This window comes from Haliaeetus albicilla, chromosome 1, assembly GCF_947461875.1.
Source record: "Haliaeetus albicilla chromosome 1, bHalAlb1.1, whole genome shotgun sequence".
Taxonomy (NCBI): Eukaryota; Metazoa; Chordata; class Aves; order Accipitriformes; family Accipitridae; genus Haliaeetus; species Haliaeetus albicilla.
The window spans coordinates 17,485,646-17,513,047 of record NC_091483.1 but is presented as its reverse complement, the minus strand read 5'-3'; the positions used below and the strand labels follow the sequence as shown (position 1 = coordinate 17,513,047).

Below are 27,402 nucleotides of genomic sequence, written 5' to 3'. Positions count from 1 at the left end.
ATATGTGTTTGGTTCATGAGAAATAGAGTAAGGTGATATGCAAAAGGGTCATAAGCATAGCTCAGGGCTGAAATGTGTGCAAATTGCTGAAGTCATGGACATTTCTTTTCCATTTGTACATAATTGTAATGTTTTATCACCTCATTTAAAAAAAAAAACAAAACCCAACAAACTTCTTCTAGTTGATCTAGAAGAAATGTTGCCTTAGGAAACAAGGTCCTGTCTCCCATGGGTTGGAAAAGAACTTGGCTCTCCTTTGCAGCTCTCCCCATCTATAGATGGGAGTGAAAGACCCCAGGCTGCCACCCAGCTCCTCCCAGTTACTGCAATAGGGGGTTTCTAAAGCAAATTTTGTAATTTGAAAGTTTGTGATTGTCTTCCTACTGTTACTGAAGATACTAATCTTTGTAGTGGAAAACTGGAAATCAGAAAGATTTTCCATGTTTCCTGCAGTACGTTTTTGCACAATCTCCGATTAATCTACTGATCTTTTTTCTTTGGGTTTTGGTTGGTTGGGGTTTTTTTGTTAGATTCTTTCTCAATATTTTTAAGATGTTCTTTCTTTTTTTTTACTGTGTCAAAGTGTTACAGGTTTGTTTTGATGGCATATCTTCTACTTCCCAGCGTGCTAACATTTTTTTTTCTAAAAAAAAAAAAATATTTTGATGTGTGGCAGCATGCCATGCTTTAAGCACATTTTAAAAAATATGTGTAATTCAGTGATACAAAATACACCTTTTCATGAATGCTCAACCAAATTAATTTGGCAGTTGTATTGTTTACCTCTTTCTTTTGTTTGTTGAAAATTGGAGCGTTTTCCAAGCTCTTATCCTCTAATAATCTTTAGAAAATTATTCATTGAGTCAGCAAATAATTTACCTAATTATATTCTTTTCTCAATTTTTGTTTTGATTTTACAAGAAGCATCTGCAACCTGTAATTTCTGCAAAGCTGAAGTTGCCAAATATCACGTTAATTCACCCTCCTCATTTTTACAAAGTATGTGTGTGCACTGCAGACAGACATATCCCTTTGGCAAGTAGGACTCCAAAACTTTTTTGGGAGTCATAGTTTGTTTGTTGTTTTGGTTTTGTTGTGGGGGTTTTTTTGGTTGTGTTTTTTTTTTTTTTTTTTTAAACTCCAGCGCCATATGCTAGACTTAATTATTGGAAGACGTTCAGAGTGAGCAACTGCACTATGAAGGTATGCTGGCCCATTTTTGGTTTATGCTCTTTTCAAGATTCTGTAATTAATTTTCAGTTAATTATGGACCAGAATGACTTCATGAAATGTGAAGTTTCTTCCAGCATACGCTGTGATCAGATTTGTCGAGTCTCTCACTTCCGCACAAGACATTTTCGTTTGACTCCCACCTCATGCTGCTGTTCCTTAGTCGCGTCTGTCCCCATGGCAGCACCGGGGTGGGGGGAGGTCGTGGTGAGACCCCCAAGTCCCACACTGGGGTTCAGCATGGTTTCTTATGCCACCACCAGCTGCATCCAGCAAGGCAGCTGAGGGCTCTCAGCAGTGCCTGGGATGCTGCATTGCCACCAGGGTGGCACAGAGCCTCCTGGTTTCACTCCTGCTGTGTGCCACACTCTGTGCTGAAGCCTGGAGAAGGGAAACGTTTTATATGGTGTGACTTGAGGGGACCCCCCCACATGCATCGCCCCTCGTTTTCGTTGGCAGGATAGTCCTTGCCCCTCTGATGTGACCTAGAGACCAGGCATCCCTCCCTCATCTGCTGCATGATCAAAGATCCCTCTTCTGCCATGTGATGTGCCATACATGCTTAGGGGACAAAAAAGTGTTGAGAGGTCTGTACCGTGTTGGACTGCAATCCTTTCCTGCCTCAGCTCCCATATAAAATACTGCTGAGACTTACCAGTACTGGTCTCCCACAACAGTGAGAAGCAGCTTGCTGAAGTACCCTTTGGATATCGAAGGGAAATAAAATAGATTTCACCTTGCAAATTACGTAGTTCGTCGCTCTGTCTGCAGACACTGCCTTGTGAAATTTGAGTCTTGGGTTTGCATACATTTACATATGTAAGACACTTTATGCACAAGATGCTCTGTGTGATTTGTACTCTTCACTTGCAGATATCCTTATTTTTTATACATTAAAATATTTCAATAATCTTAAAAATAGATTAAACGAGAGAATCAGTAATAAGATACCGTACTTCACCTTTTTGCCTGGCTTTCCATTTTCTGTTTAATAACTCATACTAGTAGGGATTTAAAACTGCGGTATTATTTTCAGTTACTGCAGCTTATATGGTTTATATTATCATTGTTCCTATCTTTTTGCGAAAAAGCAATAGGGAGAAAAGGAACAGAAAAAACCACAAGTGGTAGAAAACTGAAAACTAAGGAAGACTTAAATACAGCAAAAATGTATCCTCTTGGTTTTCTTTAAAAATTTCTGCCAACTTTCTACTAACCAAGGTTTCATAAATTTAAAAAGAAAAAACCCCTTTGTGTAAGAAACTAAAGCAATTTGGGGTACATGTATGGTTAACTTTTATTTTTCATTTAAACTTTAACTGCAAAGTATTTTGAAATGCTCATTAACTTTAACTGCATTTTTATTTGCATTTATTATGTAGCATTTTCTTCTGAGGGAATCTAGTCAATTATTTTTTTTTTAACCTGAACATTCAGCTGGGTTTGTGTCAGTTCTTTCAAGATACTTTTACCAATATACAGCAGTATATTAAAGTTATTTGTGGGTTTTGTGAAGCAAAACCTCATGTCAATTTTTCTTGCATTTTAGCTGGACAACTTAGTTGTGGTACCTACCAGTGCCTAGGTTATCATTAGTATCGTTTCAAAGAATATTTGTGTTTTTCTAGGTGCGACGATTTCAGAAAACATTTGTGTTAGAAATCCATCAAGTTATGAGATTGTGTTAAAATCTGTGCTTTCTCTTAGCAGAGAAGTGAAGTACTGATTTACCTACTTTTATTTGCATGTACAGTGTACTGAGCCCAAGCAAGCAGTGTAACCTTAAGAGGTGGCCTGCAACCATGCTATCTCCTGCTGTGATTTTGGTAGGTCTCCCAAATTGTCTTGTGGGTGTACTCAGAAGAGGGATCAGAAGCAAAATTCATGCTGCTGCTGCTGGAGTTCATGTTGGTGACTCTTCAGAAGAGGACATCCTTCTGCCTGAGCAAGGATCAGTTGTTCTTAAGGTGGTGCTGTTGTTGCACCACCACCCCACACCTCGTGAATATATATTTTTTTAAAAAAGACAAAAAGTCAGTCCTGCTGTTTCAGATCTTGTAGGAACCAATTTGTTCAGCAATGAACTTTTCCTACTTTTGTGTCCGTCTCCCTCCATGTTGCAAGATACTGCTGTTGCCCTACTCTCGATGTGAACCTCTAACTTTTCAACTTGAACCATCCTCAAGAATATTGAAGATAGCTATCAGAACAGTCAGTTGCCACAACTATTGAGAAACTATTTGGGAATGATGATGATTAAAAATGCAAAATTTTGAAGAGGGGTGGTAACATCAAAGTAATCTCTCAGGCATCAATGAAAAAATGGTATTGAAATCGTGTCCTGCTTCGCATTTTGCTGATGATTTTATTTCATATGTGAAGGCAGCTCAGGATGACGCACTGCAAGAGTCCTTTGAAAGCACACAGCTCGCATTCAGCAATCCTTGATCAAACTCCTGATCAGGTTCATGTTCTCAGTACTCATTTGTTTTTTCACATTTTGCTGGTTTCAGCTCAGTCTTCTGACGAGCGCCCAGCTGCCATCCACATTTGTCTTTCCTCCAGGAACAGCCTTTCAGGCTTTTGGCACAGGTCTGCTGAACTCCAAACTTCCCTGGTTTATCTGCTGGACACTCCATCGTACCATTCACGGCATAACGCCCTTGGTTGCTGGCCTCGCAAAGGAGCTGCAACTTTTCTGGGCTCCTGCTGAGAGTACATGTCCCAGCCTGCCTCGTGTCACGTGGCGGCACTGTACATGCAGGCTCTATGGGGTTTTGTCTGATTTCAGCAGTATACAGCACTCGCTGCACAGGTTCAGAGGTTGCTCTTTCCTGAGCAGTTCATATTCTATACGTGCTGACTTGCTTTGGTTCAAAACACAAAACGGAGAGGGGAAATCACAGCTTTCTTAGGTCCTTCCAGAACAGGTGCAAAAAAATCTCCCACTGTTGTGCTGTTGTTAGGCGACACGACTGAAGCACAGCAGTGGCTCTTGCTTGGACGCCTTCTGGCATTCACTGGCTGGCTTGCATGGATCCCCTGTGCAGTGCCCATGAGCTTTCAAGCTTTTCTGTCTGTTGTCAGGGCTCCAGCTTTCACCTCCAGAATGCTCCCAGGGTAGATGATGTTTGTGGCCTCTTGACTCCCCAGGACTGAGGCTGACCCCCCTTTTTCCCCTGTGCCCTAGTACACTATTTCTCTGTCTTGTAGGGAGTTTAAATTTAACAATCTATTTTCCTGAGGATCCTGAAATGAATTGCTGTTTATCTTTGTTGCTCATACAGATGCGTAAAAGCAAGCAAGCCCGTAACACCTCTGTTCATGGCTTTCTTGTCACACTGGAGCAGACCAGAGTGCTTCAGCATTTCCGAAATTCGTTATGTGCAGCTTTTGGTGATGTTTTGTTTTTTTCCTGAATCACCAAACTATCGTGCTTCCTTCCACAGTGCTCTAAGTCCATATCCTTTTTACTCTTCCCCACAGTAAAAGTGTAGTCCCTGCTATGAAAGCACGCCTGTGTCTCCTGTTCCTCTTTCCAGAGCTGCTGGTTATCGCCAGAGCCCTTCTGAAACCTCCTGCTGTGGTCTGTGGTGGTGCGTTTCCATTACTCACTTCCCCATCGCTGTGAGAAGCTGTAGGAGCAGGAGGAACTTGTCCTTTTTAGTTTCCACTGAGCCATTGCTTCAGAGAGTTTCCACCTGAGTAAGAGGGCGTGAATATTTAACTTCTAATGCCTGACACAACCTTGGCCAAAGTATGGTGGGCTCACTATGCTGAATAGTGTTTTTTGTTAAAACCCTCATTAGTTGCCTGCAAGTTTGCTGTGGAGCAATCTGGAAGAGCCTGGAGTAGCGCAATGAGAGTGATCAGCAGTCTTTAAAACTTGACTGGTGGGGACAGATTGAATTATTTGCCAAAAAGAAAAGGCTAGCGGGAAAGCTGAAGAGAGGCGCAACAAGTGTTGCTTTAGCAACAAGTGTTGGTAAAGAGAAAAAGGAGATGTTCTGCTTTCTGTGTCTGTGAGAAGCAGGACAAGAAGTAATGAGCAGCAAGGAAGGTGCAAGTGAGGAAATGGAAAAGTATCTGTTTCTGTAAGGCCAGGGAAGCACTAAGTAGATGGTCTGGGGAAGATGTGGAGTCTGTCATTGGGCATCTTAAAGATCAGGTAAGACAACCATTTTTCAGAAGTGATGAGGGTACAGTTGGCTCTGGTCTGAGCAAGAGGATGGATTGTGCAACTGTCCCAGGTCTCTTCCAGACTGTGATTAACGTTAGGTAAGTGGAGTTAAGCTAGATAATTTGTGCGCAAATAAAAAAAACAATGCGAAAATGTTACTTCTGTGTACAAAAAGACTTTTTAAATTTTGACATCACTGATCTTCACTGAATGAGCTATTCTGTATCTCTGTCCTCTATGTGACAGTAAGTTTTGAAGAAGCAGTGATGCTAAGACTATGCAAGTCATGTGCTCTTTCTTCTGACATTGTGTTGCTTTTTTGATTGTCTGCTACTTTGACGCTTAACAGGCTTTAAATTGACTCTAGAGCTGTGGTTTACTCCAGTAATGTCACAAGGAAAATTTATTCAGTCACAGATTGTGCCTTAGCATGTGAATCTGTTGTTCTTTCCGTTTGTCCTCTCATATGTACTTTGCTTCAGAATTACCTAAGTAACTTGTATTTTGTTTTGAATCTTGTTTGCTGCTTTTCCCCCCCACCAATTCCCAAGTGCATGCCTTTCCATTTTTAGTATCTGTGTTTTGCTAAAATAAGAGTGAGACGTGGAAAGGATACCTGGCTCAAAAAGCAGACTTTGGAGTTTGATGTTAGTAGAAGGAACAATCCACAGCAGGTTATGAAGGAAACGTTGGAACACATTTAAACCTTAGAAATACACAACAGGCAAAAAGGCGGTATTTAACAAAAAGGAAGGCAAGATGAAGGCACCGGTTGAAGCGTTCCTGAGCGACCCAGTATCACACATTTTCCTGCAAATTGGTGCTGGTGATTTGTGTACTTTTGTGGTTCTCTGCCATCAGTTTTCCCATTTCCTCCAGTGCTGTAACGTTTTAGTAACGGAAATCATCTTCCCTGCAGAAGGTGCAAGAGGGGGAAGACTGTAGAATCTGAGCTTGCAAGACCAGGCTACCCTGAAGGGACAGTAAGGGAATTTGTCAGTAGGGAATAGAGAAGATACTGATGTGGGGCAACTCTCCTGCCCTCAAAACCATGCAGTTGTCATACTGGAAAGAAAATGCTAAGGAAACTTACATGTGGCTTCTTGGTCTATCTGCACATGGACCAGGCACATTCAGGCATGTCATTTAGAAATCTTCTAGAGAGGCATGTGTCAATTTTAGTCATTACTGGCATTTCATACACAACTTCTTCAACTTCAGGAGAATTTAGAAATGTGCCACGCTGTCAGTCGCAAAGAGATACTTGGTTTCATGATTCAGATCATACATGTGGGTAATATCGCAGAGTTGCATTTTCCCTGGAAAGGTGGTTAATATCACATACAGGGTGTTTCGCTAACGTTCAGCGTGATTTATTAAAGCAGGAGATTAACATGATTATATATTTGGGTTTTTTTTAATGACTAATCATGAACTGGATGGTGAAAAATATGGCTGAGACAACTGCAGAAGATAAACAGCCAGCTTGTATTTCACAGATAGCGTTGCTGTGCTGGGAAGCAGAGTAGGTGATTTCTAGAAGATGAGGGACAGACCAGCAGCATTGAATGTATTTAGAAATAAGATCATTTGAGAGAAATCTGAGTTGATAAAAACTGCAGATATGGAAGTCATACAGGTGAGGAGATGAATCTCAAAATTTTTGTTACTTGGGAAGAATACAAGTGGGGATGTGGTGCGTTATGACATAACCAGAAAGACAACAAAGTGCAGCACTTACCAAGCTGAATTCCAGTAATAGCAGTGCAAGAACAAAAATGAGGCGTTTAAAGCATGGCACACTCTTTAGCATGGAGTGGAAGCATCAGCACTCAAGATTCGGGATGAGAGGTGCTATGGCAGAGTTTGCTTATTGACGCTTTTGAAAAAACTCTGAAAAGCTGGTTGAGTACCTGTGTCTCTAATGTAAATACAAAGAGGAAATTTCACACGCCGTAAATGTCTACAGGACTGCATCGGGGCAATCAAGGTAGCTTAGTGTTATGATCAGGATGAAGGGCACATAAATCATGAACAGACTTAGCATTGGGTATCAACCCAAATAAAAGCAAGAGAGAAGACTTGGATGAGGAACGCCTGCAGAAGGTTGGACGGGAATGGGTGTCTTGGGAGGAAGGTTGTCGCTTGGCACAAGGCAGAGACCAGTGATCATAGCCAAGAGCATTCAGTCTGGTACAGTGGAAGATTTCAAAATCTGTTCTGCAAAGTTTCCCTAACTTTGTTTTTAACCAAAGTATTACTGATGCTAGCAGTTCAAGCTACTGATGTTTCATTACTGCAGGTGTCTTAGAGTTGTAGGTGACAAATACTGGAACTGTAGCTGACCTAATGGTCACATTCATTGTTGGTATTTTACTGCTAGTCTTTGAATCTATTTGATGAATAGTCAAAACTACTGATGCATTTAGTAGACAACGCTTAGCTCAAAAATCATTGAATTTGCCATACTTTTGAAGAATGAATAAATAATCAGTAAAATATGAGTTTTGGGACCATCTGAAGAGGACTGATTGAGATTGGCTTTCATCAACATTATAATTTTCTTTTGTAAGCTGTTTTAAAGCTTTGTTTATTGGATGATTTAAATATTTAGTAAATACATTTCTTTTGAAATTAATGAAGAAGTACAAGAGGCAGTTTTATATACCAAAAATGTTAGCTGTGAGACTGTATTATGTCAGTTTGGGATTTTATATGAAATATATGTGGGGGAAATTTTCATACTTTAGCCATTTCTCATTAAAAAGGTTTATCAAAACCAGCTTGATTTGATTTTAACAGGAAACCACTAATTGGCATTTGGTAAAAGTTGTTCCCACACGGGGAGGAGTACCCCTATGAAACTGTTATTTTTCAATTAATTATCACTTTGAGGATTGCTGAGAAACAAGCAAATGTGTTAGACATTTTCCCTGACAACCTAAATATTCCTGTAAAATGCACTTTGGAACTCAGCTTTCTTTTGTCACTTTTGTCCTCTATCTCTTCACAAATGTGTAGCCTGAAGCTTGGCATGGCTAAAAAAGGGATTAATTCCCTCTGTCTTACCCAAACCTTCCCCAGTGCCTTCCCTTCTTGACTGCTGTGGACATCACTGTCCCGTTCATCAGGCGAGTAAGTAACCTGAGCTTCATTACTGAGCGAGATCTCAAAATATGCAAGATTTGATCTGGGCTTTCACCTTAGTTTTTCTGAGGCAACTGTGATGGCTTCTGTGCCGTCTTTGCAAGGCTGCTTCTTCTATCGGTGCAACAAAGGCCATCCCTGCAAGCAGATCTCTGTGGCTATGGATACACGTTCCTGAATCCTGCATGCAAAAGCCAGCGCACAGCAGAGGAACCCTGTCTGTTCCATGAGATGTGTGCAAGCGCTGTCATGAGGTGCCACCTCCCAGTAGGTGTATTTCACTGCTCAATATCTCTAGCCATAAGTATAATCAGGAGGAAATGCAGAATTATCATTACAATGTGATAAGATTTCTCATTAAGTGGCGTGTAATTACTTGAAATAGCATTCTGCAAAAGTAGCTGTGAGTGGTTTGCTGTTGCACTGGAAGGGCATCTGAAGTAGGGTCCTGTTGAGGGTCAGTTCTTGGTCTACAATTTTGCTAATTACTTGCATAACAACATAGAGAATAAATACGTAAATCTACAGATTTGGAAATTCTCCTCTGGCCAGAATCAGAATTCAAAAGCATCTTCAGTTTGAGTGTCTGAAACCAACACGATGGCTTTTTCAGTAAAGTGCAGAGGGTTATGTCGAGAAGTGCAAGTTGAGGTGTGCAGGAACGAAATACCCGAGAGCAGCTGTTTAGAGACTGCAGTGAAGAAAGAGGCATGGTTGCATGATGCTTGTATGTTTAAATTTAGAGTCAGCGATGTAAAATTGTTGTAAAAACAGGCAAGTCTTGTTTGATACTGAAGTATTATTCTGTTCTCGTCAGAGCTGGCAAGTGTGTGCCTGATGATTGTGTCTGGTTTTCAGCACTGCTGGTCAGGGTGGTGGGGATGGGGCAACCTTATGAAATTGTCACCTATGTTCCTGTGCCAGTTGGTAGGATTAGCGGTACCTGTGTCCTTCCTGCTGGACACGTCTCTCATCTCTTCTTGAAGATCTCCAGTGTAGAAGTCTCTGCTGTGTCCGTTAATAACCTGTTCCAGTTTTTCACAGACCCTTACATTTAGAAAGGTTTCCTTAACATCTAAACTGAATCTTCCTTTCTGAAATTTCATATCATGTGCCTGAAGAAAGGTGTATACAGACTACAGACCGCCCAAGGAAGAACAAGGATAATAAGAAGCTTAGAAAAAAAACATAAATCTGTAAGGAAGAGTTGAAGAAACTCAATTTATTTTAGTGTAGAAGAGAGAAACATATTAAGAAGGCCATGATACCAGTCTTTCAATACAAAAAGTGGTGTAAAAGAGGGGACAGGAATTATAAGTTGTTCTTTATGGCCACTGGGGGAATGATGAAGAGAAATCAACTTTACTGCAGAAAAAATGATGTGATATCAGAGATGTTGGGGAAAACTGAGTGCATAGATGTTGGAGGAAGATGGGGGATATTGCGGAATTCCCTTTATTGGAGATTAATAACATACTGGTTTGGGCAAAGTATAGTTGATCCTGCTCAAAGCAAGAGGATAAACTGCTTCACTCGTATTGTTTCTGTGCTTTACAATGCTGTACTGGAGCAGCATTGCACTGCATTGTATATTAGAATCTGTTCCAAACAGAACAAAATGCAAACACTTCGGAAATTATTGTATAAGTAAGCAAAGTAATAAGCAGGAAATATTTACGTAGTTACAGTCAGTTTTATCAGTAGTTTAAATCCAACTAGAAAAAAGAACCAAAATATGTTTAAATGAACACAATGAAAATAGTGTACAGTTACGTAGATTAAAATGTGTGTTAGAAGCTCTTTCTTTCATCTGTGCTGTACCTCTCTTTTTGGTATACTGAATGTGAACCAAGAACAAGAATTACATTTATGGATGTGCCTGGATCTTTGCAGGGCTGACCGAAGGCAAATAAAATGTGACATACCCATAGATCAGACTTCATGCAGGTTTATTCCTTGTCTTTAAGCTGTCCAATCCTGTCACATTGAAGTGTTACTTATTAATTACTAAGCAGTTGTGAATGATGTTGGCAATGCCAAACTATGTCATTATTTCAGTTATGCCTACCATTTCATTCTACTGAATTCAGTCATTGTCTTTGAGCTTATTCTCCAATAAAAGCTTGCTTCTGCTGGTGGAGGATAAGAAATGAGGAAATTTTCATTGTGTTGTTAATTAAGCTATACTGATTCCTCAGGCTCATGGCAAGTGCTACTGTTTTCTATCACTTTCTATCTACTCTGTGTCACAGCTGTCAGAAACAGATTTTAAAATTTATTTTGCTATGTGGAGGCAGGACCTTTATTTTCTTCCTCACCACCTGCAGTCTTCCTTTCTTTGTATATTCAGACAAACGACTTGGTCTCTTCAGCATATCCCAAATGCCACTGCAGAAATCACCCTTGAAAGGCCACTGCTTTGCAAGAGCAAAGTCTTCTTGGTAGTGTGTCTTAAATGACAAAGTAATCTTTATCTCTCCTTTTAAGTCCCTGTACAACTTGTCCCTGCCTCAGTAGTTGCTTTTCATTTCCTTTCTCCCCTTGGTCTGTCCAGTCAAACCAGTGACTCATCCACTTGTCCACGTGTCTCCTGGATTTGTACCTGGCCCTTCCTCTTACGCATGGGACAACACTTCGGGTCACATTTAGAGGTTCTTCATCTACCACAGCTCTACCTGAAAAGTAGTGGTTTGCTTCCCAAAGAGGGTAGTTGGTTTATGGAAGCTTTAGGGTCCTGTCTTCATTGTCCCCTTCTTTGTTTCCTGAAGAATAAAGGGTGCATGCCTGAATGCACTTTGTAGAGCAAATGGGATGATGCTGTAAGATCTCGTTTGCATTACTGCTTTTCACTTTATTCCATGCATTTGCGTGCATATGTGTGTGTATATATATAAAAAGTCTGTATTATTATCTAGAAATTTCTCAGCAAAATCTCATACCCATTGTGCTAGACACTTAAGTGAAAAAATGTCTGTACGAAGATAGCTCAAAATTTTCATATATGTCAAGATACAACAGATTTGGGGGAAGGGAAACACTATTTGTGGTAGCAGTAAAATAGCTAATGAGAACAGATGTCAGCTCACTGAAGTAAGTGAAGCAAAGGCACCAGGCAAACATGATGAAAAGATTCAGAGGAGGAAAAAGTGGCATTTTGATGGAACATTTATCTATACAAAGGTGTAAGCAAGCAACAAAGTGTGTATGCTTGGTGAGGGCTCCGAGGAGAGTCTACCGAAAGGCTGTTAGGGCTGCCGCAAGGGGAGAATATGAAGCTTGATCCTTTGGTGACTGGTGCAGCAAGGTACTGTAGGCTGCTTTTGGGGAGGAGAGGCAGGCAGCAGTGGAGGGGTGTGCAGGAAAGCCGTCAAGCATTTGGTGTGGGGTGGAAGGGAGAAAGCTGACGGCTGCTGAGGTTGGGAAGGAGGTGGTCGTTGCAGCTCAGATGCAGGGCTCGAGCAGTGAGGTTGGGACATGGATGGAGGAGCTCAAGTATTTGAAATGCAGGTGTACACTGGCGTTGCGTACAGAGCCGGCACAGTTAAAGGTGGTTGGAGTATGTTTTGCAGCATATTGTCAACTCTCAGACTGCCTAGATCACTGGTAGTACTGTACATACTTTAGAATAATCCCAAATTATACCTTGTGTGAAGTGCATATCATGATTCCCCCCCCCCTCTGTTTTTTACATGTATTTTCTCAAATCGCCACTTTCTCTTCTTCTCCTTTACCTCTTTTTTAAACCTCCGTTGCTTTCTGTGTTCTGTGCTGTGTCCATTTCGGTTTCCCCTTTCCTTCTGCTGATGTTCTCTGCTTTACACTAGAGGTACCACATGTTATTATAATGTGCTTTTGATATCACTTACTGATTCAAGTATGTTCTGCAACATGGATAGAATAAAGATCTGATGGGTCAGGATCAGTTTGGTCCTGGCTCTGGCAGAGCTTTACATACGTGATAAATAAAGCTCTTAGTCATCTATATCATGTCTTTAGCTATGCAGATAATAACTGGGTTTTGATAGGCAGCAAGACAGGCACCGAATATCCTATTTTTTTAAAAAATCTGATTACAGGGGCTTATCATTGGAAGTCTTGTAATTCACTCTACATAGAACTATGGGTAATTTTCCAAACTTCAGATTTCGCTTTAGAGCACTGGATGTCAGCATGAATTTGCAGAGCATTTTAGATTGTTCATTTCCTAAATTTCAACACTGGTACAATTCTGCGAACAAGATATTACTCTGTTATAAAACTGCTGAGTTAAATCATAATATTTATGGGTTTTTTTATCACTATTGATAGCATTTTGTTCTTTGGCATTTTTTGATCCCATTTTTTTAACAATAATGCTGATGAAAATTTTTAATTTTGAGCCTATGAAAAATAGTTATCAGTTATCAGATGTGTGGCTGTGTGGAGTCCATAACTTAAGTTGTGTATATTCCCTGGGGACAAAGGGAGCATGGATTAGCCCCCTCTAGACCCAACTTGTATAGCGTGTGTAAGTTTACTATGGTATTTTTAAAAAAGGCGTGTAGTAGCTTAACTGTCTCCTAACTACCCTAAACCCTCAAACTTAACCTTTAAAAATGGGGAATTCCATAGATTTGTAGCTGATGTTCACATTAATTTGTATTCAGAAAACAATTTACAATAGAGTCACGTCCAGTTAATGTCCTGTTACTTGACCTAGAGTGGCATTCACTGTTGCAGATGACCAGAAGCCTCTTCAGTGTTTTACACATGGCACGAAAACTCCTGATCCTGAAATTGCAGGGCCTCCCTGTTTCAGCTTTGTGACAGGAGCCTTACAGATGAAGGGTCAATACTAAGGAATCGGTTGTCCAAATCCGAATTCATGCCAGTCTCCTGCTAATAGCTGTTTTCAAATGATTATGTCCCATCTTTTTGCTAGATCATAAGGCTGAGGCTGTAGTAAGGGTGGAAAGATATTAATTTGCCTTACAGTCTTAACAGTGCTCAAGACTTTGCTAAACCGGTTTTAATATGGCATCTCAGCTTTCCTCAATGCCTCTGCAGCAATAGCATCGTCCCTTTCTAGCCAGGTGGGACTGGCATTGAGGGTGTTAAACAACCAAGCTGGTGTTTGCGAGCTGCTCTCCTCTTCCAAGCACGTGGAACAACGTGTGGCTTTGCAAAATTTGCAGGCTTTTCTTTGAACATGTTGGATACAGGCCTGCTCAAATTAAATCAAATTAAAAGGTAAAAGTAAAACTTTGCCTATTGGTTCCAGAGGAACAGGGACTGCTATTTGTGGTCAGACTTGTAGCTTATTTATTCCTCTGTTATACTGTAATTTATTGTTAGAGCTACAGAGGAGGTCTGTTGGACATGCCTTTTTAAATTCCAACTTTACGTGACTTTCCAGTTGCATCACGTTCTTTTTCATTATTTTTATTGCAATGTACAAGGTCTTCTAAAATACTTATTCAACAAAAGTCATGTCAGAAATCTGAGGTGTTAACCTCAGGTATATCTGCAGTGGTTCTTTCACTACTGTTTGTTTTTCTTCAACTATTACTCTATCTCAGATGATTTAACAATACAAGGATTATAATAAAATATCCTGGCTGCAATAACGCTTAACAGGAGGGGCAAGAATTCCTGCCATTAGAGAGAATATGCAGTCACTGCCTGTACAGCCATTTGGATGAAGTCTTGTCCTAACCCCAGATAGCCTTCAGACTTCAGCTTTGCCACGTGAAACGCCCCATGCATGCCCCATCCCCTGTCGGAATGGAGAGCCTATGACTCCTTGAACATTTCCACGTGGCGGTCCTGATGAGCATGGCTTTTACCCACCAATTCAGAGGTGGCTTTGTCGTTTCTATAGTTGGTATTGGAGTTTGAGAGCAAATGCGAAAAACAGCTTCAAAAGACCGACTTGGAGTATGTACTGCTCAGAGTTTGTATTTAATCTTTAGTTGTTGGTTTCTGTGGGAGTTACCAAACCAGTTGAGCTACAGCACTGGCGTGAAGCCAAATGAAAAATACAGTTTTCTTCACTGTAAACATGACTGTCAAGCAGTAATGTTTTTCTCAGCTTTATTTTAAAGGCATTATAATGGAAGAAAATGAAACTAAAACACGTTTTTATGCCAGTATTATACAGGGAAGATTGTTGTTTCTTTTTTCTTTTAATGAAAAACTCTTAAAGAATAGAACATACAAAATTATGTATTAATAAATACGTAATCAGTTATCTGTGTTGCTAGATACTTGATGGAGTTGGTAAACCAATACATTTCTTACTCTGGTGTGCTTATGGTGAGAATGCATTTTTTTTTGCCTTTGCAAACGTGAAAGATATGTAAAGTTCTTTATTTTTAGTCCTGTTTTGATAACAGAAAAAAAAATAGTGCCTGATAAAACTTCATAATAACAGCAAACACTAATCCCCATCCACTCCTTCAGGCTTATTTTTAAACTCTCTTTTCCTTGGCCAGTAGCTCTGTTAACTCATCATCAGGTATTCTGCTGAACTTGGCCATCCTTGCTTTGCTTTGGGGATTTACTTTGTTGAAAAATGTGTAAGTTCAGCTTTGCTGCTCTAAGATAAATGCAAACCATATTTAATGCTCACAGTGATTTCACCAGGACATCGTCATGGAGGTGCGACTGCACCAAATGGGGAACAACAGCATTTCCCCTTACTTTTCAGAATTAAATTTATCAGAGTTATCTGCTTTGCCTGTAACTCCCTCTATTTTATTTTGCAGATTGAGTAAAAAGCTTGTCTAACAAAATGCCTGATCAGCTGCTGCTTTGTAAAATGGCTTTTTGGGTACTAGGAATGGAAATTGCATCTTGAAGAACAGATGTCAGCATCCGTGTAACTTGATGCACCAGAGGATGAAAAATCCTTCAGTTGTGCTTTGTTGTTTGAATGAGCTTTTTTTAAGAGTTTTGTAATAGAAAAGTAAGAAGTAGGGTTGGAAGGGACTTTTCTAAGGGTCGTCTTGTCTGTCCTGTCTCTTGAGACAGAATCAGTTGCAGTGAAACCTTTCCTGACAGATACTTGTCTCACCTCTTCCTTATAACTTCAAATGACAGCAGTTCCTGTGTTTCCCTATGTAATCTGTGCTAATGCTTCAGGTAATTAAGAAGTTTTTGTTAAGTATATGTGCATAGTTGAACAACAGATTTTTAAACTAAATTTTATTAGGACTGGCACATTTTTATTTGCATATCTAATCCTTTTATTAAAAAATTCAACCCGCCTCACTTGGTCTGGATGTTGGCAGGCATAAAGAAATTAAGAAAATTGTTGAAAGCAGACGTACGTGCTGTAGGTGAATTAATGAAATGATGTCCAGCTCTCTGAAGGAAAAGTGATGAAAGTTACACAAAGATCTCTGAAGTTCTCTGTAGAGCAACACTGATGCTGAAATCAGCCAGGAAGATCCAACTGCTGTTCCGATTTTGCACTTACTGCTCGGTGCAGTACATGCTGCAGTAGTAATGAATTGTATTCAGGTTTTGAAAATGGTAGTCAAGGAGCAGCTGTTTGAGCACCTTCAAGATCTTGCGTATGAGTGGTAACACCGCTGTTTTCTATAGCAATGATGTCCCATGTTTACCCTAACAAATAAGCTTTTCTTTTGGATCTTGGGATGAGCCAGCTCCTCAGAGTTCAAGGTACTGTCCCAGCAAGGAAGTGTTGAAAACAACAGGCTATTGTTGCACTTGGGCGTGCATTGTCCTGGACCCTGGGCGTCTGTATCCTGCCTCGCAGGCGCTACGAGCTGAGTCGCAGCCGCTGGCTCTGGGCAGGCAGCCCCAGTTTCAAGGAAACGGTAAAACACGAATGGCTGCTGTTTGCCAGCGATGGTCTCAGGGCAACAGCAGCTCTACTGTTGAGGAGGGTTTTCTAAAAACATCGGGTTTGAGGAGTTTGTAGAAGAGTAATGAGGTAGTTCTGTGGATCTTTGTGGGGAGATTTCTGCAGCATAATAAGAGGAGTAGGAAGAAGCGCATAGAGCAAGCTTTGAAGATTTCCAAGGAGGCAGTAGCATGGCGTGCTGAGCTGGAATGGAAGTGAACATTTTGATAATGGAGAAGAGAGGAGGGGTGGGTGGAAGTTGGCCACAAAGGATCCTGAAACTGCAGAAAAGACACTATATTTATGGAAAAATAAGGAGGGGAATTGGTGACAGGGGAAGACACTCGAGGAGATAGGCTCGGGACAGGGCATGGACAAAGAAGGGTGTTTGCAGTAGTGTTCTAAGCAGGAGTGAGATAGACTTGTATTTACTGATGCCAATAAAAGGGATGTTGCAATAATCGAGACGGGAAGATAAAAAGTCCAGACAAGGGTTTCAGCTGTGTACAGATAGGTAAGAAAGACTATATATATTTGAGAGAAGTTACTCTGAAAGAGCTGTGAACATTTAAATTTAGTTCATCATTTATTGATGTTAAAGATTATTTTACTTATGTTTTCCTATCACAAAAAGGGGAGTGATCAGCTTTTGGTTTGTTTTTGTGTGCGTGTTTAACTTAGTTGTCTTGCTTTTTATTTCCCATTCTTTCCTCATGCTACAAGATTATTTTGCTGGGGCAGGAGCAGGGCTTTCTGCCTGCTTACATATCTGTGCTTCACATGGCAAAGTTGGGAAGACAACCCACAGAGAATGGCTGGCATCTCTGCAAAGAGTGGAAGCACACTAGCTTTGCTGTCTTCTAAGAATACTTAGTAAAGTAGGGAGGGTAGCATTAAAGAAAAAAAGAAAAGGAAAAGAAAAGGGAAGGTAAATCATTAGAGGAATGTTGATAGCAGTGAGAAAGGTGTAACACAAGGCTCAGTGTTTTTTCTTTAACGGGGTAAATATTTTGAGCATTATTTCAAAACTACTCAAGAGATGGGGATGAAGCTCTTACGGAAGTATCAAAGCAGCAAAAGCAAAGGAATTTGACTAGCTTAGGCTGTTCAAAATGGATTCACTGCATTTCAAGTTTAGGTGCAGCCAGGGTGGGCACTAGTACTCAAAAGCTTGGGAGGGCTCCGGGTCTGCTAATTTTAGGCATTGCCAAGGAAATGTCTTTTGATGACCAAATGCAATGGAGAACCCGAATTGCAGACTTGTTAGGTGATAAGCGATTAATTTAAGCTACAAAACAATTAAACTTCTGAAATGTTTAATCTGCACCAACCACAGTAACTAGGATGTTTTATGCATGTCTGTATGGAGACAGATACTGGACGTTCTGTCACTTCCAAAAACATCCAGTAAAGCAATGAAAATGAGCTTATATGTGTCTTTTGGTCCTTTTTCCAGTGTAACAGTGCTGCAGGCAGTGAGCTATTTCCTAAGGTCCTGCACTTGTTTCACTTCAGAACTTTGAGATGATACTTCTGCTTCCATTTTCTCTAAAGCTGGGGTTACACTGGCTTTCTGTACTGACTTGGTTCTTGTGCTGCTCATCTTCACAGCCCGGAAGTCCAAAAAGTTGGGGAAATTGAAAGGGATGCACGAGGAGCAGCCACAGCAGCGGCAGCAGCCACCACCCCAGAGCCCCGAGGAAGGGACGACGTACATCGCGCCCTTGAACGAGCCCTCTGTAAACACAGCACTTGTCCCCCACATGTCTGCTATCTCACCAGCACTTACTCCCTCTCCTGTTAAGATCCTTGAAAACATTGAACCAGAGATCGTGTATGCAGGATACGACAGTTCGAAGCCAGACACAGCAGAGTACCTGCTTTCCACCTTAAACCGCCTGGCCGGCAAGCAGATGATACAGGTGGTGAAGTGGGCAAAGATACTTCCAGGTAAGACCTCAACGTATTTGGTGGCATTTCTCTTTACTGTTTCTTCTAGCTTAATGAACTATTTGCTTGAAAAATTGCATCTTTAATCTGTGGGCCGTGTTGAAAACCCTCACAGGGGGGTGTGAGGTGAACATCTGAGAGAAGATTGTTGGGGTTTTTCATTTATGTAATGTTTGTGATCAATATTTAAAAAGCTTTCATTTTGAATAATAGCCTCCTAAGAAGAAAACATGTTTTGTCACTGGAATGAAAAATTACGGGTTTTGTTTTTTCGGAAGTATGTTTTGTGGGAGTGCTGCTCTTGTTCATTAATACTAGAAAAATAATGAGCAATGTATTCAGTGCTGGTTTCACCAGTGCTTCTAAAGCCCAGTGTAGTTTATGGGTATTTTCTGGTTTGATCTCTAGGATTTAGAAACTTGCCTCTCGAGGACCAAATTACTTTAATTCAGTATTCATGGATGTGTCTGTCATCGTTTGCCTTGAGTTGGAGATCGTACAAACATACAAACAGCCAGTTCCTCTATTTTGCTCCAGACCTGATCTTCGATGAGTAAGTATTCCTTAATGGTCCTTTTCAGTACAGCCTGGAAGGATTACTCTGTCTTTATTTGGTTTTCAGGCATACCTGCAGTCTAAGAAAATTTCAGCTAATTCCAGCTTAAAAAGTAGCTTTAATTTTTTTTTTTCAGTGACTCAGTTTTCAATTGGTGAAGCTTTGATACTGCCATCCGCTTCTCCTTATGTATGTAGATGTGTTCTTAAACTAGGACTATCCTGCTGGCTTGAAATATGACTGATACACAATCAAGATTTATAGAAAAAAACATTTTTTGGTATCTACTGGAGCTTGGAAAAATATCTAACTTCTAGGAAATGTGAATGTTTAAATTGCCAGGTTTTTCAGAGCAGTCATATAATGGTGCTTTTGTTAACAATATACAGCTGTTCAATGTGTTTTCTTGACAGTCTTAATTACCCTTCTTTGCAACCATGAAAGAAGCCAAAATGTTTTTTCAGTAATGAAACATAACTTATTTTATGATACATTCAGACAAAAAGAAGGATCAACCAAGGAACCATTCCTTCTGAGTATGTGTGTTCCTTCATATTTTAAGTTTGTGGTTTAGTGCTTTGCTTTTGATGAGTATAATTTAATTTCTGTTCCATTCGCCTAGTGTTTATTCCAAGACAGTAATGTCAAAATTTAAGTGAACACACAGGCAAACTGGGGTCACATCATGTGCTTATCCCAGAAGGTGTTGTGTTTTTTGGTGGTTTTTTTTCCTAGAGGTAAGAATGAGACATAATCAGTAGGACACGTGTGCTCTTGAAGGAAAAATAAAGAGGAAAAGAATGAACAAAAAGTAACTTGCCGCTCAATCTCCTGAAGCGTTATGAACTGTTTTTCTTAGACAAGATGCTTTTTCGCTGTCCATCTTAATAGCCTTTCTTGGATTTAGGAATTCCTAAATAATTAGTGTGTTTGAGATTGGTCCCAAAGCAATGAGCAGTATCAAAGGAGGATCATTTGGTTTGGGTTGGGGGGGGTGGTGGTTTTGGTGGTTTTGGGGTGGTTTTTTTTTAGGGGAGGAACTGGTGATTCACTGCATGTGGTTGAGAATGTAGTGTCAGCCATTTTCCTTGTTGAAAGCACCTCCACTGCGGCTTGTACATTAGAGAACCATCACAGAAAAAGTATCTGTAGCTAAAGCTAAGTGAAAATGTGAACTTCAACGAGTTTAGTTCTCCTGGGGAAAAGTAGACTAAAAGTTCAGACACAGAAGCAGCTTCTTCTCATCTGAAGAAAGTTAGTGTGGGGGGTCAAAATTTATTGGACAGAGAAATCAATCCTGCTTGCAAATAAAAGTGCATGTGCATTGCTAGCACTCTTGATACTGCAGGTAGAAGTAGCTTCCAGCAGTCGAGATCAATTGTGAGTTTTATGCTGCAAGCCTTGAATGTAGGCACCTGCAGAACTATACTGAGGTTGAGGTTGGGATCCAGTCAGGAAAAGGAGTGCAATGTCATGGAGTGCAAAACAAAAACATCCAAAACCGTATATCTATGTAAGATAGCCGTCTGGTCTTCTACATATTTAACAATGTACTCATTGCAGAGCTACCAAAGGTAGCAGAAGGCAGGTGTTTCTAAAGAGAAGAAAATTAATTATCAGAAGCTGTGTTGAGCTGTGAGATATGGGACAGGGCCTTTCGAAGAAGCTAATCGGGGCAAGAAATTTCCTTGGAGGTAAAAGGGTGGCAGTTCGGTGCTTACTCCAGAATGGTAATGAACACATCTCTGGAACGAGAGGGTTTTTCTCACTTCGCTCATGTTTCATATTCTGTGGGAATTGTGGGAGACATTAGTTCAAGTTTCTCATGTTGCTGCTCAGGGTAGTAGTTTTGAGACTGCATTTGGAGTCCTTGAGTTTTGGGCTCCCTGGCACAGGGTAGTTGTTGAGAAACTGCAGAGAGCCCCGTGGAGGTTGGGCAAGGTGGTCGGGGGCTGCCTGGGACAGCGGGGGAGCTGGGCTTGTGGAGCCAGGAGAAGACCATGCTGGGTGCAGTGGGGATTTAATTGCAGCCTTCAGCTTCCTGATGAGTTGTTGTAGAAAAGATGGAGTCAGACTCTTCATGGAGGTGCCAAGCGGAAGGATGAGAGCCTGCGATCACAAGTCTGGGACAGCAAACTGCCTCCTGGACAGCAGGAGAAGAAATTCATAATGAGATGGTGAAATAGCAGAGCAGGTGCCCAGAGAGACCCTGGAGTCTTTGTCTTTGAAGATGTCCAAGCCTTGACTGGGCAAAGCCCCGAGCACCCTGCTCCAACTTTGACACTAGCCCTGCTGCAAGCAGAGGGTTGGACTTGAGACCTCCAGAGGTCCCTCCCAAACTAAATTATTTTGTGATGCCAAGTTCAAGAGATGCAGTGCTTTTCTGAATTTTGACATAAGGTCAGAGGTGAATTACTGGAATTGCACAAGTCAGCCAATACAGTTCAGCATAGAAAGCATTCAGATAAGCACAAAATATAATATATATTCCTGCTTGTGAAAATACACTGCTTTGAAGCTTTGCTCTGCAATTGCTGAAGGCTGGTCTTACCTTTACTTTTTGAGTACCATGAACTTGGAAATGTGGTTTGTAGTTATAAACACGGGCCTTCGTTTCTGTGCCACGAGGTTTATCAGACCTCCCTAAGGTTCACTTGGTGCAACTTTTTGAGTGTTGTACTGCCCTTGGCATTTTAGGACATGTATTAGTTGATGCAGGATGAAAGAGAGATGCTTTAAAATTACTTTTCCTTTTAGTGGCTTGAGAGAGTTTTATGTTCCTGTTATCACCTGGCCAAGATTTTCTTGGTATTTCTTCATATTTTGTCTGGAGAGGTCATTTCCCGTCTCTATGCAAGAAGTAATTAGGAAGGTCCCTGGCCAGTAGCATGCACTCGGTGCCCCAAAGGGTTCAGCATTTTCTTCAATGAACAGTTAAAAAAGAGTGAAAGTAGAGGTTGGCATTAGCAGAATTATGTTGCTTTGTTTTACGTTAAACGAATTTTCCGTTTACTCTTAACTACTGTGAATAAAAGGAAGTCGTAATGTTTCTGGAAGGCCATGATATATGATCTTGTTTTCTTTCTTATTCTGAAGGCCTGTAAACAAGGCAAGTAACAAATGAGGATCTGTGTTGTTAATAGCTGTTAAATGTACCTTTGATTGTATAAATACAGTGCAAAATGCCTCCCTACTAATAAGTGGTTTGATTTCCTGTTAGGCTTATGGAAGACTGGAAATATTTGTCCGCCTTCATTTAGTCATGTTACATATCCAGTTAAGTGTACTGTTTGTCTTTATGGATCGTGCGTATATTTTCCATTGCTTTAATTGGGCTTAAGTAAATGTGAAGATGTGAACTGAGGGATAAGAAAATGGCCGCTCACCCTGTTACAGAAATGCCTAAAAACAGCCTGAAAAGAGGCATAAAATAGACCAATGTATTTTATCGTGTGTGTGTGTGTGTAAGTTACGGGGGGGGGGGGAGCTAATCCATTTCTTTTGTAGCATTGTAGTTGTAATCAAAACTAATATTCTATATATATATAGCTTTAGTTTTCCACAGTAAATCTTTAAAAGACTGTCATATATGTGACACCACATAATTCCTATTGCAGGTAAACACTCTTAAAGGGTGACTGTTGCATATGTAATAACACTCAAAAGATGTTGCAATAATGGTCTTAAGGCTGCAAGCTCAAATCTGAGAAGTTAACAAAATTCCAAAATTAAGGTCGTCTGTGAAATCATAGTTTGAGCCCTTTGGGTACGTGCTTTGAAGACTTTATCCATAACCAAACCTTTAAATTATCCCGTAATATTTTTCCCGTGTGACTCCTTCCTTTTTGTATTGATGAGGTTGGATGAGTTGTAGGGATGATACAGGATTATGTAGTGGGAGACTGTTGGATTTTTGCTTCATTTGTTGCCAGCGAGGAAGCCCTACCTTGAATGGATCTAGGGATTTGGGAGAACAGAGAGATATTAATGGGGAAGATTTTCTTAAGACACAGTAAAAGACTATCCCTGATTCAAGACCTAAGCTCTGAGACGTTTCAGGTTCCTACTGCAAAGTAACAGAAATCCCACAGAAAAAAATGGCTGTTGTTTATTTAACTCAAGAGAGGGAGAAAATTTCTCTTTAAGACTTAACCAAAGACTTCAGCTGAAATTTTCTAATCTAATTCAACCTGAGGCAGGCATATGCATGGACAGTTTAAGTCCAGAGCATTAAATGAGTAAAATTATACACAATTGAAAGCAGGAAACTGAGTGGTGCTGCTTGGAACGGGCGCAAGAACAAAGCAAGGGATGTAGCAAAATACAGTGGTTTTTAACGCTAGCTTATTTTCAGGGATTCTGTCTGAAGCTATGCAAAATGTACTGTTTGCTACAGGGAACAGCCTAAACCGTGATTTTTAAGATGTGGTCTTGGTAGGTAAGGAAGTTGGTTTCAAATTCCTTTGGTCTCTCCCTTACTGGATGAATTAATCATTGAACTAATAGCTAAAAAGTCTCTTCCTCTGGCTGTGTCCTTTTGAAGGAAAAGTCCCCAACGTTTTTGAAAAGAGACAGCCTGACAGTTTAGGTCCTAGAAGAAATCTGATTATCTGAATCTTTCAATAGTAGGAGTTTATGTGTTCGCAGTGCAGAAGTCAGATGCCTAAATCCCAGAGGAATGCAAGGGATGCTCCTTCTTGCTTACATTTCTGTGACGGGCTTGGGCAGTTGCTGTCCCACTGGCTAGTGGTGGCAACTTCCCAGGTGTCTGCTTCCGCCCATACATTAAGTCAGGGCATCGCCTGGCAACCTTTCAGAGGCTCAGGAAGGGATAAAAAGCATTTACGAGTGCAGCGCTGCCAACAGAAACCCGGCAGGAACCAAGACGTGGTGCGGCAGGGATCCTTACTCCCCCAACGTGGGAAACCAGCAGGAGCAGTGGGATGTGGGCTGCCTTCAGGGCCACAGCTTGTGCTCCCAGCACGTATCCCCCTTGCAGCTGGAGGCCAGAAACGGCATCCCTCATGGCAACCTGCCCTGCTTATCCATCCCTTCCCCTAAGGAAGAGGGATGGTGGCTTTTCATCTCTCCATAGGGCAAAAACCCAGCTGATGGCATTGCTGACTAATATCAAAAATCAAGCCGCGCATCCTCTTTGGCATGTGTTGGTTTCTGCTGGCGTAAAGAAACCAGAGGACCAGCCCGATGCTGGAGTTGCCCTGCAGGTCTCCATTTTTCTTTTGATTGTAGGTTTTAACACAGTCTCTTTGTAGACTTCTAAATCCTTGGGGGACTTTTGAAGAAGAGACTCAAATTCCAAAATTATTCACAATTATAGGAAATTAACCCAAATTATCTTATTTATCATTTCAGCCTTACCTAGCTGTAAAATAGCAATGATGTGGGATACTGAAAGAGTTCAGTAATGCTGAGACACTGTGTTGAGACACTTTAGTACATTGAAGTACAGCATCAATATTTCAACAGTATTTTCCAAATGCACCAAATGACTAATGTGCTATGTGTTTTCCTCCTCCTTTGATTTTTCTTGGTTTGTCATCTGCAGCATAAAGAATAAATCACAGGTGCATAAGTGTGCAGGTTCTGAATTTCCTGGCCGTTGTACTTTCTTCTAACTGTCATTGGGTTTTTGCAGAGATTTTTGCCCTAGTCAAGGGCTTGAAGGTTTGCCTGATAAAAACAGCACTAGGCATTGCACGAGGTACCCAAAATTATTGAAGTGAACTTGAAAAACCGAGTCTAAAATCTGGGGCTGGTTTTCACACACATTTGGATCAGTGATGTCTTTTTCCCATCTCTGAAAGTACTGTATTGCATCATATGCAGTTCAATCCTTACAGTGAAAAGGTTTCTGTAGAGGCTGCAGTTTATTGACTATTATATACAAAACATTAAGAGCAGAATATACTGATTGACGTATTGGTGCTTTTGACTGGTAAGGTGAAGTTTCAGGCTGCGGATTGTGAACTAAGACGTGGCTGTCCTTTCATTATTGCCCTTTCGGGCAATTGTGACACTACTGGCCACTTTTCTAGTTTGTACTGCAGTATGGATGGCTTTTTCATTATAAAATTCAATCATCTACTCCAGATGTTCTTGAATAACCCAATAATACTATGTATGTAATGTAGTTTAACAAACTAACAAAGATTACTACAAATTAATATAAATCCTTCATTTAAGTGCAAGATCTAACTTTCAGTTAAATAAAAATGTGGTATTTCGAGGATCTTTCATGCTATGCCTTTGGTAATTGCCCCAAGTGTGAAGTTTTAAAAGCAGACAGAGATTTATATTAACAATAGAGGAAAAAGAGAATACATTTTTCAAACGAGAAGGTTGATGTAGAGCAAATGAGGTAGAGAGAGGTGGAAGAACAGCTTCAGTACATGGGGATTTCTGTGAAGTTTCTGTGCTAATGTTGTCATGGGATGTGAATGGGCAAAGGATTTTGTAACATTGAGGAAAGTCGTAAAATTAAGAATTAAGATGTAGCTCGGCTGAATAGCTAAGATTTTATTTAAAATCTGCATTTATTAATTATGTGTATTTTATTAGTAAATAGCGTGTTCATTGTCTTTTCATTATGTTCCTAATATCCTCTCGTAATACACTTGTGGAAGCTGGGACCATTAGGATGTGGAGTTGTGTAACGCAGTGCAAGGATGCAGCTGCCTCTCTGTGCCCTTTTGGTGCTGAAGCCTGCACGAGGCCTATAAGTCTTTCTGGTATTCTGATTTCTATGGTAACAGCAGGAAGATAAATGTAACAAAATAAGCTCAATATTCAAGAACAGCAGATTTTTTTTTTTTAACCTTGTGTACCTTGGGGAGGGATGATTACTTAAACCCCACCTGGAGGACTGTGTTCAGCTCTGGGGCCCCCAACATAAGAAGGACATGGACCTGCTGGAGCGAGTCCAGAGGAGGGCCATGAAGACGATCGGGGGCTGGAGCACCTCCTCTATGAAGACAAGGCTGAGAGAGTTGGGGTTGTTCAGCCTGGAGAAGAGAAGGGTCTGGGGAGACCTTATAGCAGCCTTCCAGTACCTAGAGGGGGCCTACAAGAAAGCCGGAGAGTGACTTTTTACAGGGCATGTAGTGATAGAACAAGGGGTAACGGCTTTAAACTGAAAGAGGGTAGATTTAGATTAGATATTAGGAAGAAGTTCTTCACTGTGAGGGCTGTGAGGCACTGGAACAGGTTGCCCGGAGAGGTTGTGGATGCCCCATCCCTGGAAGTGTTCAGGGCCAGGGTGGGATGGGGCTTTGAGCAACCTGGTCTAGTGGAAGGTGTCCCTGCCCGTGGCAGGGGGGTTGGAACGAGATGATCTTTACGGTCCCTTCCAACCCAAATCATTCTATGATTCTATGATCATCTTTCAGTGGTGATAAAGCCAATAAGTAACTTCTATTGTTTGAAAGATTACTTTTCCCCATTTACATTTTGCAGGATGATGTCTGTTAACCCTTTTGGTTTCTTTTGCAATCTGTTAATACTGTAGTGTCTAAATTTAGGTACATTTTTGTAATCTCTTTCATCTGGCAGTCTCCAAATCCCTCATCTTTAATTAGTATTGCCGCAATGATTGTTGATAAGAGTTGTCAATGTTCGTTCTTCACGAATAAATTGTGCGTGATATCACTCATCTTATTAAAAGGTTGGCAAGCACTCCTTGATATTCCTCCCTGCGTGGTTTTTGCTTGCATATATTATTTCGAAGCGTACTGCATTCATACGATCTAAACTGTCAGTGCAATGAGAAGTGGATATCTTTATCAGTAAATTTTTTATATAAGTTGTTACTGTTGTTTACTTTTTCATAAAGTGCAGCTCAGTTCCCATCCAGAGAAGTATGTGAAAGGATTATGTTACATACCCACCCCAAAATAGTGCAGACACAGAAGGAAGTTTTGAAGAACTACTGTCGTACCTGTACATAATAGATGTAATACGCTTCAGCTAGATTTTCCAAGTCTTATTTTGCTTTTTCTTTGTAAACAGGTCAATGGTTGGGCAAAGCAATATATTCAACTCCTTCGCATAAATTTCTAAAGGCTCTGCCTTTGAATGCCTTTATTTCTAAACACTTCTTAAATTTCTAGGGTGTTTTATTTAAAACTGTGAAACTGTAAAGGAAAACAGGCCATAAAGTAGTTCTAAGGAGATCCGTAAGAACGTGAAAACTGTCAGAAGAAAGGTCCATCTAGTACAGCTTCTCATCCTTTAAACTGGCCAGTTGCAAAGAAAGCGTAAGATCAGGACAAGGGTAAAATGATACTTCTTCATTTGCCCGTTCCAGCAGTCAGTGATTTAGGTACTTTCTGCATGGGAGATTGCATTCGGACAATTGTGCTTAATAACCCTTCTGTATCTTTCTTCTGTGAATTTGCCTAGTACCTTTTTGAATACATTTATAATCTTGACATCTAAAATGTTCTGTGGCAGTCGCTTCTGCAATTTAATTAT

At 40.6% G+C, this 27,402-nt stretch overlaps 1 protein-coding gene across 4 annotated transcripts in view; it reads left to right on the top strand.

Moving 5' to 3' along the window:
- Window positions 1-27,402, top strand: part of NR3C2 (nuclear receptor subfamily 3 group C member 2) — a 218,964-nt gene that overhangs the window by 161,764 nt on the left and 29,798 nt on the right. For all 4 annotated transcript variants that reach the window (XM_069780415.1, XM_069780394.1, XM_069780405.1 and 1 more), the window contains 2 exons: window positions 18,018-18,356; window positions 18,765-18,909. In XM_069780415.1, coding sequence (XP_069636516.1) covers window positions 18,018-18,356; window positions 18,765-18,909 — 484 coding nt within the window. The remainder of the gene's footprint in view (window positions 1-18,017; window positions 18,357-18,764; window positions 18,910-27,402) is intronic.